This window comes from Pararge aegeria, chromosome 18 (assembly GCF_905163445.1).
Source record: "Pararge aegeria chromosome 18, ilParAegt1.1, whole genome shotgun sequence".
NCBI lineage: Eukaryota > Metazoa > Arthropoda > Insecta > Lepidoptera > Nymphalidae > Pararge > Pararge aegeria.
The window spans coordinates 5,525,533-5,542,580 of NC_053197.1; the positions used below are offsets into that span (position 1 = coordinate 5,525,533).

Below are 17,048 nucleotides of genomic sequence, written 5' to 3' on the forward strand. Positions count from 1 at the left end.
GATAGATGAGAATGCATCAAGGTTTGCGTTAAGCTTTAGAGTATCAGCTATAGGCATACGAAAACTCTTTTAGTTCAATAGTTTTTGCGTGATGCGCGAACGGACAGATGCCTGTCTGTCAGAATAATTACTGTTTAGGTACTACATCGATTACGAGGGCCTAAAATTCAAACTTAATATATGTAGTTAACGGACCTACCTACATAAATCATCGTCCAGTTCCAAATTATATTTTAGTAGGTATATAAATATTTATGTCTATATACATATGGAAAGATGTTACCTGACTGACTGATAATTCAAATAGACGTGCTTAAAAATGAAAAATAGTTGGAAAATCCAAAAGTGCACGCCTCATAATCATATTCATTACAATAAAATTGAGATTATTTTTAAATAGACAAAACTTTTTTAAACAATTTATTAATTAGTTTAAATAATAAAAAGAGATTTAAAAATATCATCAGTGTTAAAAATAGTGTTTTTTCTCAACATTTGTCTATTTATAATCACTTATAAAAGCAATAAAAAATAAAAAAGTGGCATTTTAAGTTGGAGAATCACTCTGTGTGCGTACACTGACAGTAATACCCACCTTAACGCTTCGCTTATGAGGCGTGCAATAGCAAATTTAGCTGAATTTTCATTGTTTAAAATGAATTGAATCTTCGTACAGGTTTCTTTCATGACGTTGGCACTCACTAAATAAGGGATAAAAGTTTGTAGAAAAGTATGATTTTTTTAAGTTACCTCGTTTAAATAGTTATTTTATCTGTCATTTATCAGCCACTTGCTTTCTGGAGACGGGCATAGGGCAACCCGGGATTTTTTTCGAAATAAAATAACAATTTCATCAATAATAATATTTCATTTCACCAACTTGTATTTACATGTTCACTTAAAATCTATATCGAACAACAATTCAAAGGAAATACCATTAAATACTTTATTTTGTGTAATTACGCTTTATGCTTGGCATTTCTACAATCAAGCATAACACGTACATTCGGAACGCAATAATTCGTCTATGTTATGTCTTGAACTACGACGGAACGACTGACAATCCAAAACTCTGCATATATTTTATTGCTTAAAACTAATTATTAAATTACCAATGTTAAGAACGGATCGCATTTAAACATTCGCGTATTTCTGTAACTTAATTTTAAGTGCAGACATATAATATAGTCTCATTCGGATGCACTGTGTAGGATCGACCGATTAGATAACTTTCAATCCATCCGTAATCTATAACTTAGCAACGTTGTTATTGTGAAAAATATCCGTACAATTTTTAACAAACAACAACTTTGCTAAGCAACCTTTCAACAGATTACAGATAGATTGAATATAGAAAAAGGACGTTAAACAAGACGATTTCATGTAATTCTTCTACAATCTGATTGGTGGACTCAAATTCAAATTAAAGTATAAGTGTTATCTACACTTTACATGATTGTTTCATTGTGATATAGAAAATACTTATTATAATAGCATTTGCAAGCGCGCTTTGTATGGAACGACACGTCCGCTTTGTCCGGCGATCGCATCGTTAATGCACTAGTGGGACTTTTTATAAGTACCTTCAAATTGGTTTTATTGCGTTTACACACTTTGGAAGTTTAAACATAAGGTAGTTAAATATTAAATTAAACTACTTTTACAAGCCAAATAACTAGACCCAAAAACCAAAACCAAAAAGAAATCAATTCACGGGTCCTAGTCAGGTGGCTAGCACTTTAGTTAGCACTTTAAAGTATGTGAATCCAAAATAATAATGGCCTTTTAGATATCTATAAGCCATTGTTAAGATGTAGGTATGCCTAGCGTCGTCAAGTTACCGATCCGTTCACTATATTTTAACAAGTCACTTATGACGTCCATAATTGTTGGAATAGGAAAACACATTTTTCTTTTTCATTTCTATAAACACACGTTACACATCTTAAAGGCGTTAAATAACACACATGAATGTAACTAAATAAATAATTCAAAGAAATATGCGTTCAGTTTTTATTGGAAACATAAAAATGCGGGTATTTTTAAAATTTACGGTGGTACATAACATTTTTTGTATTATTTGTTGACCATTTTCCATTTTTCCTTATTTCATTAAATAAAGAGCGAATTATAATCACTATTTTCACTTAAAAGAAAACTGCTGGAATGCTTACATTTAAGACGCCTACTGAAAAAAACGATGCGTATCATTAGATTTTAAACCGTAACGCATAGGCAATAAGTTATAATTTCAAGCGATTAACAATGACGTTATAATTATGTACACAGTTATTGAACACTGTAATATCATTCTCTTACGCAGTCAAATGTGAAGCCTTTAAGAAATTTCCACAAATACTGATAACATTTGATTATAAAACTATATATTGCAAGAACTAAGAATCATAATTTTCTGAGAAAAAAAAATCTACGCTATTTTTTTTTAAGAAAAACAAGAAATATATGAAAACGAAACTGCCGACACTGACCACTTTTGAAAGACAAGAGCTTTCATAAAGCTAAAAAAAAGTTTAACCCACCCATATATGAAAATAGTGTTTAGTTTTTTTTTGTGCAGATCCAATAATTATTGGGTAATTATTCTAATCCAATTATTATTCTAATGTTGGCTCCAACTTGGTGATAGGATCAACACTGGATGCTACATGATTGGTGTGGATCAAACGTTGGCTCCAATTTGACTGCTCACTACTAACAGGTTAAATAGAATTCCTAATGGCGCTTGTTTAGAAGAGCAAGTCTTCATCTCCCTCGTCGAGTAAGTTCGCGATGTCGCGCACGTCTTTGCCAGCTTCGAGCATCTTTGCCTTTCTCTGCAAAAAAAAAACAAAAACATATAAATAATAAAATAAATATTATATTATGTATTATTTTATATGTATAATCTAGTTCAAGTATCAGTATGTAGTTATTGGTACGTATTTTTTTTTTAACTATGCACAACCTGCAGTCTTTTATCTTCATGTTTTCCTTATCCTAAGGTTGCCTTGCAGAGATATCTTCGAAGTTATAATGCCGACTTTTGCTGTATTTTTTTAAATTTTTTTTTTTTTGAACTTGTAGTTTACAAATAAAGAGTATAAATAAATAAAATGAGGGTATCATTGTTCTGCTTTAAGACAACAGTATAGCCGCGAAGATGAATAGGATTTGAAAACACTATTGCTCCTCCTCATGTCTTCCAACGTGGAGGATAAAAATTTGGCAAGATCGACTTTCGCATTACCCTGTTTTCTCATCTAAAGCTGAACCAATTTAATTAGTTTTTTTCATTAACATTTTAAAGAAACTAGTTACTCTATAGGTGTCCCTTACTTCTTTTCGTGTTTTTTTTCCTAATTTTTGTCTTTCAAGTCAGTGAAAATAGTGGGCAAAGAGTCGACTTTTTGGTAATTTTAGTGGGTCAGTTTTTCTAAGGTAATAAGCTTTTCAAGTAAATGAAATAATGGCGAAATGACTTGACTAGATTTACAATAGACTTTGATTTCTCTACTATCATTATTCACGGAAGTAATAAGAGAGTACATTCTTTATGTGTGGAGTTCAACCTATACAACTGTTAAATTCAAGAAAGTTAAAAAAATTATGCTCATATGTAACTTACCGCCTCTGCCTTCTCGCGTATGATCTTCTTCTTGTCCTGGATCTTCTTCAGACGGTAGAACTCCTCACGCTCGAGCTCGTCCAGCTCAGAGATGATGTAGGCCAGGGTACGCTCCAGACGAGGAATGATCACTGTTGGCGTGTAATGTAACATGCATTGTAATGTGATTTATGTAAGAGTAGAGTAACTGCTGGCCAATTCTTAATTATCGGCTGATGTGGTAACCATTAGACAGCCGATTGGCGCAGTAGGCCCCTGCTTTCTGAGTCCAAGGCCGTGGGTTGGATTCTTTGTGTGATGAACTTGAATGTTTTCAGTATCTTGGGTGTTTATATATATATTATAAGTATTTATGTATAAAAAAAATTGATTAGTCATCTTAGTACCTACGCTTACTTTGGGGCTAAATGGCGATTTGTGTATTGTCGAAGTATATTTATTATTATTATTAATTATTAGCTAAGAATGTTCAAATAAAGATCAATCAGCGAATTATGGCGTCCCAAGGTGCTGGAATAGCAACCTCACACCAGTAAATGCAGCGTTGGTAGACCTCTTCTTCTTGTGAATATTGTATAAGGTGACTATAGGAATATAATGGAAATTCTGCAGCATGTGTGTGGAAAATGTGTCAAATGTGAAACTCTCCCATTCGAAGAGGCTTTTAGTCCAGCAGTGGACTGTTACATGGCATATAGATGAATTGAGCACTGAGCCAAATATGTTTTCTTAACCATACATAAATCTGAAAAAACTCACCATGCTCAATAGCATTGACACGTCTATTTGTGATCTTAATTACTTCATCCAATGTCACGAAAGAAGTCTGCAGCGATGCCAACTCCACCAAAAGCTTGACAGCACTTTGGAAGTTCTTTTTGAGCTTGGTCAACTGTTGGCCACCTCTAGCTAGACCTGCTAGCTCATATGTATCTGAACCATCTTGGTATGATTCGAAAATTGGTAGTGTAACACCTGCAAGTCAGTTTTTATGAGACAATTACTTACATAGTACTATACTAATATGTGCTATACAGCTAAATATCACTGTATATTAATGCATTCAAGGCATTTAAAAATAACTTTATGAAATAAAGAAAAACCACTTAATCTTTAGAGCTCAACAGCTGATACCACAAATCTTAGTTAAACTTTACTTTTAGATATTTTAACATTACAGTACTTTAATTTTTTTATCATAGAAGTACATTTTAAAACTTGTGGATATAAACTTATGTAAATTAACTACATATAATTATGTATAATATGTATCCTTGTTTGTATTAAGCATTTCATTTAATTTGAACAAAGTCTATTTGGTTATAATTAAATGACATACCAGCAACATTGTCTTTCTTGGAGCGAATCTTAATTTGTGCCTTTGTAACGTTTTGGAGTACCACCTGGTTGAATTCACCAGTTGTGAACTTAGCCTCTGCTAATGAGAATGCAGCTTCTTTCATCACCTCACCCATAAGGGTTTTCGTCTGAAAATAAATAGATATGAAAATACAAGATTTCAGGTTTAAAACTATGTTAATGCATCAAAACCATAACCAATGATCATCTATTGAAGTTTGTTGTTTCCTCGTTTGATACTGTCTGACCATACAGAACAGAGTCTACAAACACTGTTTCCTCCTGACAATTTTCAGTACAGCAGGACCTCTTTAATCCGAACTCCCATAATTTGTCCCCCGTTCGGATTTGTGGAGCGTTTGGATTATAGTACCTACATAGAATTTATAGGGTAATTTTATAAAATAGAACTAATAGTATTGTAAAATTTGTAATGTTTATTCATCTATAAATGTTATATTTATTAAACTTTTTAAAAGAAATCTAATATTTTAGTTTGTCGGGAGGTATTTAATGACAAATCAAAGTCTTTGTCTCGCAATTCAATCAAAACACCACCTATTCAGTAAGCAACTGTTTACTGGCGAGACGGCGTGGGCCAGTGTAAATGCGGTGGTGGGGCGTTCGGATCACAGGGGTGTTCGGATTAGAAGGGGAAGATAAACTCATGGAGAAATGGCTATGAATGTATGCTAATGTCAAGAGAACCCAATTTAAAATGTCGTGAATATAGCCTGGATCCAGATGCTGTGGAAGGCCCAAACAAACCTGGATGTCAGAAATATTAAACATCATCGAAACCGAAGGTATGGTAATGACAAGAAAACCCAATTAAAATGTTGTAAATATAGCCTGGATCGTGTGGAAGGCCCAAGCAAACCTGGATGTCAGAAATATCAAACATCACCGCTTAAATTGACCAAAATATAATATCTTAGCGAAACATGTATAGGACCAGACTTAATACAGATTATGGCTAGGTAACCATGTAATCACTATTTTTGGCTCTATTAGGACGAAAATATATCCAGAGCCTGCCAAACTTCATTAGTACTAGAAAACCCTGTGTCCCATTGATGATGATGATGATGATGGTGATCCTTCAGCATTTTCTCATTTCGGCTGAGAATTTTTGAGTATTAAGTATTTTGCTGTATTCATCTCTGATTATTGATATTAATATATCAGCTATAGTAAATAAATAAGATCATAATGAGCCATTAAATCTGACTCGTTAACATAAAATCCCTAAGACGCACAAACGTCAAAATAGGGCAGTAACGTACCTCGATAATTTTACTCAAAATCATACGGAATCTGACTTGTAAGGCATCTGCCTTCTTTTTCAGCAGCCCGTGGCCCTTAACTGCTCCAGCCAAACGGCCTTTTATTAACATTTGAGCTCTAAAAACCAAAATATAAATGTTATAAGTGAACATCGTTTATGCATATTTTACATTTGAATATGGACTGCGGAAGATGGTACTTACCCCCGAGAAGGGAAAATCGCTAGTTTTTCTTTCCCAGACATATTGTTTTAAGAAATTACTGTCGATTTATCCCAATTTCAAGAATTCCACTCCCTACCCCTATCACCTGATGACAGAAGACAAATTATTGATAAAAGTGTGTCTATGCTTGGTCTTGTGATCTCGTCAATTTTTTGATATGGTGCGATTATACGAATTATAATGGCAAGTTTTAAATAACATACGGTCTACGAAGAAACAAAAACGAATAAAGTTTTTTGTAAATGGAAGAAGGTTGTGAAGAAAACAAAATAATGGATAATGATAGATTTTCTTTAGATTGTGCTACATAATCCTCTAGATTATCCAGTTTAACATTCTTGCAACACTGGCCCAGTAAAGCTGAACGCAGTCTTTAAATATAATACTCTGTGGTCTGACAGTAAAAAGTTCGAATCTAGCCTGTTATAAAAAATAAAAAAAACAGTAAAGCGTCAAATTTGTTGACATTTCTTATTTTGTTGACAAACAGCGAAACAAAAATTGGGCCACCTCAATAATAATTTTATGCAAATATAACCAATTATTTAGCCAAATGAAACGCATGCGATGTCGGTAGCACGTAAAGTTTTATTCAATAACTTCAATTTAGTTGATGAAAACAATACAATAAGTTTATGCAGAATATGCCTTGAAGATGGGGCCAGAATTCCAATTTTCGAAATAGATGACGAAGATAACTACGACATTATAACAAAACTTTCATTATGTCTAAGAGAAAAGGTATGCTAGTTCATCAATATTTTCGGTATTTCGTTCGGTCTACTCATAGAACTAGAGCTTCCCGCACGCTAGATGGTGGTATTTCGGTTTCGGGCGTGTCACCCACTTTTAACCAAATCTGTAACTGTGTAAGGTACCAAACGTTAGAGGCTCATATATTTTGTATGTTCACCTATCCCCCAAGCTTCATAGGGCTCATTAAAACCTGGCTTTCATCACTAAACCTTCAGGGTAATCAATGCAAAAAATTGTAACTATCTTATTTTTATTAGACCCAAGCTAATCATAAATATTTGTGCCTTATCTTTAAATAGTAGATCCCAGGCAATTTCTTAGCATTCTATAGATGCACTATGTGGGTGTCCGGTCCATTGTCTGGTAAAGGGAGAAGCTCCAAGGATCTCTGGAGCCATGCAACTCAGATTTATGTTAAGTTAGACCCTAATGAATTGAGTCAAAACTCACCTTCACTGCTACAATACAAAAGGAATTACTATTATTAGGAATATGTTTTGTTAAACAAGTTTCATGGCCCTAAAAAGAAGTACACAGATTACAACACTATCACAGGACATATATACAATAACAAAATAAACTTAATTTAATTACAGATAGAGGATGTAGACGGATATCCTCGTTTCATATGCAATTTATGCAGTGACATTTTAGATAGTGCATACAATTTCATAAACAAATACAAAGACACATGTAAAATATTGCAAAGTGGCATAGAGGTAGTTAAACAAGAAAATGATGTATCAATTGATAATGGAATTTTAGAGGAAGTTATTCAAATTGATCAAATCAAAGATGAAATTCATGATTCTGAGAGCAATGATGGATTTAGTGATGATGACAAAGAATTCCTTGCACCTCTAAAACTGAAAATAAAATTAAAAGTTGAAAATAACCCAAAAGCGGTTAAGAGAAAAGGTACAACCTCTACTAACACAAAACAAGTGACAAATAAAATAGCATCCTCTATATTAGAGGGTCAATTTGCATGGAATGGTGACAAATGGTGGTAATATTATTTAATTTTGTAGTAATATTTCTTATTTTATGTCTGTAAAGATGCTCTATACTCCATCTATATTCTATTCTCATAACAAAGTGTGTCTGGTCTTAAACTGCCAGTCAGATTTGAAAACTTACTATGCCATATTAGCCCTTATGAGTTTGTATAGATAAATTTACTAATTGGTACTTATAAGAATTCCCTGTGGAGTGTATAGCATTTATAAATACAACTTAAATATAAATAGCTAACAGTTATGAATTAATATTACTATACACATAGAACATGTACTAGGGTCCCACTCAGAATTTAACTTTAACTTCTATGTGAATATCCTGTAAGTGGTGATGGCTTAGTGGTTAAGACGTCTGCCTCATTTTCGCGGGGACTGAGATCGATCCCCGCAAAAATGAGGCAAACGTCTTATCTATAACTATACAGAGCTATGTGCGTTTCAATGAAGTATCATTTTGTAAACATTGTGAGAAACCAGCATGCCTGTGAGTTCTTCATAATGTTCTCAAAGGCTTGTGAAGTCTACCAAAACCCTTGTCATTTCAAGAGGATACCTGTATTGGGCCAGTAGTGGATTGATAATGCACAATGCACCTTAATCATTTGCAGGTTAAAATTATCTTACATGTTTGTTAATGTTATTCAACTTTTTCTTTCAGTCTAAAATCATCTAACGCCTTCCAAAAGGCTAAAGAAAAACTTAAATTACTAACAGAATTAAAAGCTGAGCCTCTAAAGAAGAAGAGAGTCAAAATAGAGGTACCGAAAGTAAAAAAATCTGACCAACCGAAACTGTGTGATTTGTGCGGAGAAGTTTTCAAGACTCAAGACAAGTTAGCCCTACACAAAAGAAAAGTCCATTATAGAAAGGCAATTAAATGTCAGCATTGTGCTAAAATGTTGTCTTCTAAGTATTATCTGCACAGACACATTAAACGGAAACATGTGGAGCACAAAGACTTTATTTGTGCGACTTGTGGTAGAGGTTTCGCTTTTAAAACTGAATTGCGCAATCACAATAGAACTGTGCATGAAAAACACTTACTCCCCAAGAAACAGTACAAGTGTAAATTTTGTTCCAAGACTTACAAGTGTCCAAAATCTGTTATAGTGCATGAGAGATCAGTACACACAGGTAATGAAAATCTGATGTAATTTTATAATTGTAGTGTTTTTAACACAATAGGAAATATCTAATTTATAAATTTACGGATGTAAGATGGTGATAACAAAAAAGAACACCCGCATGAGCTTGTCGTGGACTTCTTCTTAGACCAGGAAGCATTAGGAGTAGCTGTAGTTTTAAACGAACATGGTTATCGCCATCATCCCACTGACGTGTATACATTTCTCATTTAATGTATTGGATTTGGATGCTCCAAAGTGCCATCTATGGGCCCTACTTGAATAAAGATATTTTTGATTTTGACTCACTGTATATGTACTCGCTTAGCCGTTATATAACGGCAGATTAAAATACAGTTGTCACCAACCGTCCTCTTCCCGCGGATGTTGTACTATGCGACTAATTAAATATAATTTCCTAGTCCTTAGTTAACCTAGATGAGAAGTCATTCATGGTGTCCACGATACAGGCTACCTAGTGTGGAGACCACTAGCGATTAAATTTTGTAATCTTTTTGAAAATAAAGATTTTTTTTTAATACCTAACGGAGAACGGCAGGATGATTACGTGTCTCGCGACAGGTTTGCGACAGGCGTAAATCTTGCAATCACTGCTGTCAAACGTCACTTTTGTTTATTTATTGTATGGAGAAGTGACGTTTGACAGTAGTGATTGCAAGATTTACGCCTGTCGCAAACCTGTCGCGAGATACGTAATCACCCTGCGGGGCCCGTCTACTACGACATAATTCCGCCTTTAGTCCAGCAGTCGACTGTTTTAGGCTATAGATATGTTTCTACTCATTACAAACATGGTACCCAGTTTACTCACTTCGCTTTTCAGGTCACAGACCAGCTGTCTGCTCCGTATGCACAAGCAGTTTCTACCACGAGGACTATCTTAAAGAGCACATGCGTCTTCACACGGGGGAAACTCCATTCAAATGTCCGATCTGCGGACGAGGTTACGCTCAGCGAGGCAACATGAAGAGCCATCTAAGAATACATAGGATATCCGAACTCGACGCCACCATGTTGAGTAAAATAAGACCAAATTATTTGAGGCTACTCAAGGCATAGGTATTTATGCATATTATGTATGTTAAAGTTCGTTCAATGATCACACCATTCCAGTAATAACTGAGCTCATCGAAATCCGCATCTAACTTTCAAATCTTTCACATGTGGTCATTCAAAAATATTCCAGTGTTCCTTCGATGGTTAATTCCAAATACCTAAGTATTTTGTAGAGAAACCCAAATACCCATCTTTTGCTATTTCATTCCCGATGATGTTGAATTTAGATTTCGAATGGCTGGAAAATCAAATAAACTAGCGCTTATCTGATTTTCAAGCAATGTACGCGCAGCGGACACGCGCTTTACTGACAAGTTTTTTTAAAACAAAACATGGCTGGTTTCCCTTAATTTGTCTCATGTGGCTGCAATCTTGGTAATAACAGAACTGATCAATTATAAATTTTAAAGGTTCATCACTTTACAGTCAATAACGTAAGTGTAAAATTTATAAAACAACATTTAGTTGTACTGCACGTACGACTTTAAGACGAGGGTTGACTCCTTATGTTTTCATGGTGCTTAAAAAACGCCAAAACCAGGTCTCGCTCACTTTAAACTTGATTTCGTATCGCAGAATAACATATTATACTTAACGTACGACTTGGGAACGATTTCCTTAATCAGAAATGCGGATAGTCTAACTCCATATGTTAGACTTGCGTATACGTAAGACCTCCGTTAAACCAACACGTATCAAGTGTCGTCGAGGTTCTTCTCACGCATCTGTAGAGAGACGGGGACATCCGTTCAAGGCTGCCTTGAATACAGCACTTTCCTTGGATTCGCCCTTCTTTAAAGGACGCTTTTATCTTCTTGGGCAACGTATGACAAGGCAGTTTGTTAAATTTACTTTGTTCTGCCCATTTTAACATCTTTGTAAAAAATGTTACAGAAGTTAAAAATCCTGAGCTTGTTAAGTCAATGGGCATCAATCAAATTGCACTTAGTGCTTTTGTGGCATAGTGGAGACACTGCAGGTAATAACATCTCACTGGTTAGCATAATACTAATGGAATAGTGTTAACCTGAATTATTAGTTTTTGTTATTAACATAAACTTGTTGCGATTACGACAAAACCTATTTGAAATTTTATTTACCTATTATTATTTGATAGTATATGTTAATTCTGGTATATTTTTAATATGTCAGGGATAGAATTCAGTTATTAATGTGAATAAGATATTTTTTTGTTTGTTATATATTTCATATTATGTTTGAATGTTGAATATAGATTGTGCAATAAAGTGAAGAATTGAGAAAAAAATACTTATATATTTTTTATTCAAAAATTGATACTTATGTTTAAAATATTTCGTTAAAACATTTGCTGAAAGCTCGACAAATGTTGCAATATAATATTATTGTTAATTTTATCTAATTTTAAAATATTTCTTGTAAAAATAAAGTTAAAAGAAACTATTATATATTATAAAATATATTAAATAAATTATAAAACTTGCTTTGTTTAATTTCTATATTTTATTTACATAACATTGTGGAATCTTGTGCTGCCATTTCTTGTAAATTCAACTAATCTGAAACAATAGAAAAATTGTTTTGTAAGGAACTGGCTCTATTATCAAACCCTGATCAACATCAGCTATCAAACAAATACTTAACATAATGTGGCTACTAAAATAGTGTGTTCATGGTATATCATGAAATTTAAATCTATCCAAAATTTATAATTTTTCGTTACTAAATATTCCTTAAGCGATGAGAGTGACCGATTTTTTATTGTCCAAGAGAAAAAGAGAAGACAAAGTCTAATTTTGGGTAAGTTAAAACGATTTACACTTACTCTTTCAACGACGCAGCTATCTCTGTCATGCACTTAAGTTTCTGCTCTTCTAGTTCTGTCAAGTAGTTCACTCTACTAACTTCAGTCTCTTGCAGTTTTAGTTCGTCAGCTTTTAATTTCAATTCTAGTGCTTTAAGTTTTAGCTCTTCACTTTTTTGGTGAATTCTTTCCTTTTCTAGAGCGAGATGCACTTTGGCTTTGTAATCTTCTAATGTTTCCATATTACTGGATTCTCTCTCTGCTAAAAGTCAAGAATACAATTAATTTAAATAAAGGGACTAGTTTGCTAGATTCCTAGACATATTGCTACCACCAGGTTTTTTTTTAAATATTGCATATAGGTCGTTACGCATGTTTACCGCGTAACAGCATTAAAAACTTCATAGTAGATGTAATATCCACCATACATTTAGTATGCACCTTTATAAATTAGCAAAGGCTTTGAAAAACGGGTTTATATTCATTCCATTGTTCGGTTTCTAACTAACTACTCTCTATTTAGAGTGCGGTTTTATATATCGCTCCGGCATTAAGTTCATAACACTTCCAGAAAGACATCATTTAGATACCTTTTGAAAAATGACATATTATATAATAATATATAAACTCTAAGTTCACGATTGTTTAACGGAAAAAATATTCTTACTTTTATTCGCAGTTCAGGGTCTCCATTACGCTATGCCCATGGTTACATTTCTTGCTCCAATGCATATGACCATGATAATGTAATGCGACATCTAAATAAATTGGTTATTTAAAATACACTTTCAATACAGTCTTGCCTGCACAGCTCAAGAGCAGCAAACATACATACCACTAACAAGGTATACAGGATGTTATAAAAACATGCAATATTACCTTCCACTTTTATGTTAGCTTCTCCACTTTCAGTCACTTTTTTATGCCTGCCTGGAATGTTATTCAAATAATTACAAATAACTACCAAAAATAGTGTGCAAAAACTATTCTTAATAGAGCAGTTGCAGTACAAAATTAACAGCAAAGGACTAAGATAGAGTAGCTTCTTAAAATTTTAGGTAGCAGCACCACCGTACAATATTTTCTGTCTCCCTTTATTTGCCCTTTTGCCTAATAATACTCATACTTAATTTAGCAGCACCACTACACAACTAGGCAAACAATTTGAACGGGAGTTCTGATTGACACTTCTTATAATTGTGGGTAGCTAAGCTAGTTTAACCCCTACATCAACCTGGAGATCCTTTCCTTACATTTTTTTTTTCGTAAGATAGAATAGATAGAATAGTCTTGATTGAATGCATAATGTGGTTAATACTAACCAAATATATCGTAATTATGACTTAAGTCTTTCTTGTCTTGGACTCCAAGACTTATGAATTCCCGGTTGTCCTCACTAAATCTATCTGTGCTGTCATCATCAAATTTATTTTCAAGTTGCTCCAAGTTTTCACTGAATGTGTCACTTTCTTTATGTGTTCTATTAGACTGAAATAATAGAAATATTATGTCTATCAATTTATTTTATAAAATTAGGCATGGGCGCTTTACCACTAAGCTACGACTGTGATACCGTAGCTTACTGGTAAAGGGCTCAGGATGCCATTGCTAGACGGTCGCAGTTTCAAATCTTGTCGCTTCCGAGATTTTTATATGCATTATAAAATATGTAAAAAATTATAATGTTTATATAAAGTGCAATTAATCAAACAACTTTGTCTTTTCACACAAAATTAAATCTTAATAGATAGGAGTTCTCCATTTTTGTTGGATTTGTTCAGAGTTAGAACCATAGGCAATAGTCTGCTGTACATACATCTACAAAAGCATTGCCTACAGTATTTATTTTTAAATAATTTCTGTAGAAGGATTTTTTTAATTTAATCCCAATTTTTTTTTATGCCTACCCTGGCCAAAAACTGTGTGCACACCACTGACCCTTTTAAAGCTTGGACTAGTTTTAAAGGGTGAAGCTCTTGGAGCTGTTTATTTGAAATATCTTATGCAGATAGCTTGCATTGTAGACAGACATAATATTCTAGTCCAGGAAAATAAATAGAATTTTGAGAAAACCAAAAAATAGTTATGGACAGGGAAAAGTAGTATTGTTTTAAGTATACCTTTTCTTCATTAAGGACACCTAATAGAGTGTCAATAGGATAGTTGATCAATTTTAATAACCTCAGTTCTAGTTTTGTGAAATTTGGACTTTGGTTACCAAATTTTCTTCTTATAACTGTATCTGCTTTCCTTTTCGTTTTATTTTTCCAATCCGCCCACATCTGTGTATGTAGGAAGATTTGAGCGTGTTTTAACGTTAAATTAGAACAATAATAATTTTAATTTACTACTTATTGCTTATTGTAAGCTTTCATTTATTTAGGCATGTTTAACTATAGATCATTAGATCCTAGGTTAAGCAAAAAATTAATTGGTATTGGTGGTTTCTGTCAAGCAATTTTCAATTTCTTCTTCTTCTTCTGCTTGCGGCTCAGGTTCGTCTGGTCCCTGGTGTCACGTTGACCATCTCTCAGCCAGATCAGACCAGCTCAGATCTCCCAGTCAGGGTATCCAGAGTACGGAGGAGTACCCAGCCATTACAACCAGGGTAAGAAATTGTCTGCCCACTATGCTTTACTCAGGGAGCATGTTAAACCAACAGTTTTGGTTTTAATCTCTGACATGTGAAAGTTAGGGTAAAAGTGAGAGTAACCAGGATAGTAGCAGCATAAATTCTCTCAATCTCTACCTGCTTTGTGAATCTCTCAAACTCCACATTATTGGTGGACAAACAAACTACAGGAGGCAGAAGCAAATAAAGTGAAGGCTGAAATCCAAAGATTCACATTATATTTTATAAACCTTCAAAAGTTTGTATGGATGGATGGATGTTTGTTACTTTTACTCAAAAACGACTATACCAATTGGACTAAATTTTGGAGTGGAGATAGATAATATCATATGAAAATGTATGGTTTTGCACGATTCATGAAAAACTAAATAACCGCATACGGAGCTGCGGGCAATAGCTGGCATAAACATATCTTAATTTTATATGCCAATGTGAGACAATAAATACTACTCTTCTTTCCTTGAACAGGCCTCAATCCAACATTGGACATAGATTAGTAGATATAATCTACTAATCTATGTCCAATGTTGGATATCCTACTCACATATACAGAATTCAGAGAAAGTCATTCGCAAAGTTGGAATCACAAGCACTTACTAGAATCTTAATATAGTAAAACATCTCTCACTTTACACCACTTGTGAAAGTTCTTAATAGCGCCATTATCAACACTATTCAGCTTCATAGCTATGCGTTTCCAAAACTTTAGCTTATTTGTGTTCTTGTAAACCACTCTCCCGTCTTGGAGATTTCCATCAGCACTGAGCAAATCAAGTAATTTCTGCATTTGAGCTTGACTCACCCTACCATCACGGTCTTTGCTCATTTTATCCACTTAACTGAACCTAATGTTTATGTGCTATAATTGGCGTACAAAGTAAAAGTGGTACTTATTCAATGAATGTTCAATATTAACAGTTATTCTCAAAAATAATTGAACTTTATTTAAAGTAAACAAACACAAACATTTCTTATTTGAAGTGACAACCATAGAGACCACAGACCCGCTAAAAAATGATGACAACCGATTAAATAAAACTGTGGAGCAAAATTAGCCATTAGCAAAATAACCAATTTGTGTAATATTTTACTGGTGGTTATGGTTGATAACTGACCATTTTAAAATAAATTGCATTATTGCGTCCAAAAAGCTCCACAGTATATTATATAGGCAACTTACTTTTCCATTCAAAGAAGATACAAGATATGTCAAAGCCATTGCATCTATGGTGGGTAAGTCCACTGTCAAGGGTGTCAAAGTCTTAAGTTATCATTTGACAAATGATCTAAACTTGGGTTCGGCGGGAAACTTCGTACATGGCGGACGCGGTTTTTTCAAATTTTTCTTTGATTTTATTGTAAACTCGTCTTGAAAAGGATTTGGTGTTGTTTATATTGAACTGTAACTTGGCCTGTCAATTTGTGCACACGTGTTAGTGAGATTCCGGTGTAATTTCGGTGTTTTATGTGAATTTACACAGCAGCAGAAATAGTTGTCATTGGTGATATTCGTATAAATCTAACCGTATTTGGTGTTGGTTAAATATTTATTATGTGTCTGTAGTTATAGTGTTTCCAGTAAAATGGATCTAGATACACCTCCTGAGCCGCCCGACCCGGGGGCATCAGCCTCGTCTCGCAAACGACAAGGAGAGGATACCAACGTATATGCGGCCAAAAAAACTATAACTAATCCTACTCAGGTAAACCCATCCGTTCAAAGCCTTTACATACATCCTTCCTTCACCGAAGGCGCCAAGTCATACTCTGACGATGATAATGGGCCTTTTATCGTCCAAGTCTCACGGGAAGTGGAGGACCCATCCTCTGGAGCGTCATTACGGGCTATAAATTTCGGTCAATTCTTGCACAAACACAAAATTGGTTCAATTATCCACGACGGCGTCAAAAATATAGGCCGCAACAAAATTACTGTAGAGTTTACTTCTGCCCAAGCTGCCAACAACTTTCTGGTTAGTCCAGTTTTGAAGTTATGCAAATATAGAGCTATAATTCCCACATACAACATAACCAGAATGGGGCTGGTGAAAGGAGTTCCCGTGGACTGGTCGATGGACGAGCTTGTTGATTCGCTAGAGCTCCCGCCTGGCTGTGGTGAGGTTCTGAAATCAAGGCGACTGAATAGAAAATCTGTCACAGAG

The 17,048-nt window shown here is 34.3% G+C and overlaps 3 protein-coding genes across 6 annotated transcripts; 1 reads left to right on the forward strand and 2 right to left on the reverse strand.

Moving 5' to 3' along the window:
- Window positions 1–848: 848 nt before the first annotated feature.
- Window positions 849–6,612, reverse strand: LOC120631513 (V-type proton ATPase subunit D). The gene is made up of 6 exons (XM_039901132.1): window positions 6,475–6,612; window positions 6,271–6,388; window positions 4,965–5,112; window positions 4,385–4,600; window positions 3,626–3,756; window positions 849–2,834 (listed from the first exon to the last, which is right to left on the reverse strand). The coding sequence occupies exons 1-6, from the start codon at window positions 6,513–6,515 to the stop codon at window positions 2,748–2,750; spliced, it is 741 nt and encodes a 246-aa protein (XP_039757066.1). The 5' UTR covers window positions 6,516–6,612; the 3' UTR covers window positions 849–2,747.
- Window positions 6,613–6,961: 349 nt separating this feature from the next.
- On the forward strand, window positions 6,962–10,789 carry LOC120631644 (zinc finger protein 502-like). 2 transcript variants are annotated; one of them, XM_039901302.1, is made up of 4 exons: window positions 6,962–7,236; window positions 7,848–8,260; window positions 8,929–9,404; window positions 10,239–10,789. In XM_039901302.1, the coding sequence occupies exons 1-4, from the start codon at window positions 7,063–7,065 to the stop codon at window positions 10,472–10,474; spliced, it is 1,299 nt and encodes a 432-aa protein (XP_039757236.1). In that variant the 5' UTR covers window positions 6,962–7,062; the 3' UTR covers window positions 10,475–10,789. The 2 variants fall into 2 exon arrangements, with proteins under 2 accessions (XP_039757236.1, XP_039757237.1); XM_039901303.1 differs by having other exon boundaries at window positions 7,848–8,257.
- A 1,145-nt stretch (window positions 10,790–11,934) lies between these two features.
- Window positions 11,935–15,866, reverse strand: LOC120631438. 3 transcript variants are annotated; one of them, XM_039901021.1, is made up of 7 exons: window positions 15,484–15,641; window positions 15,004–15,081; window positions 14,375–14,536; window positions 13,577–13,742; window positions 13,134–13,184; window positions 12,276–12,516; window positions 11,935–12,009 (listed from the first exon to the last, which is right to left on the reverse strand). In XM_039901021.1, the coding sequence occupies exons 1-7, from the start codon at window positions 15,505–15,507 to the stop codon at window positions 11,958–11,960; spliced, it is 774 nt and encodes a 257-aa protein (XP_039756955.1). In that variant the 5' UTR covers window positions 15,508–15,641; the 3' UTR covers window positions 11,935–11,957. The 3 variants fall into 3 exon arrangements, with proteins under 3 accessions (XP_039756955.1, XP_039756953.1, XP_039756952.1); XM_039901019.1 differs by lacking the exon at window positions 15,004–15,081 and having other exon boundaries at window positions 12,276–12,513; window positions 15,515–15,866; XM_039901018.1 differs by lacking the exon at window positions 15,004–15,081 and having other exon boundaries at window positions 15,515–15,866.
- Between the last annotated feature and the right edge of the window lie 1,182 nt (window positions 15,867–17,048).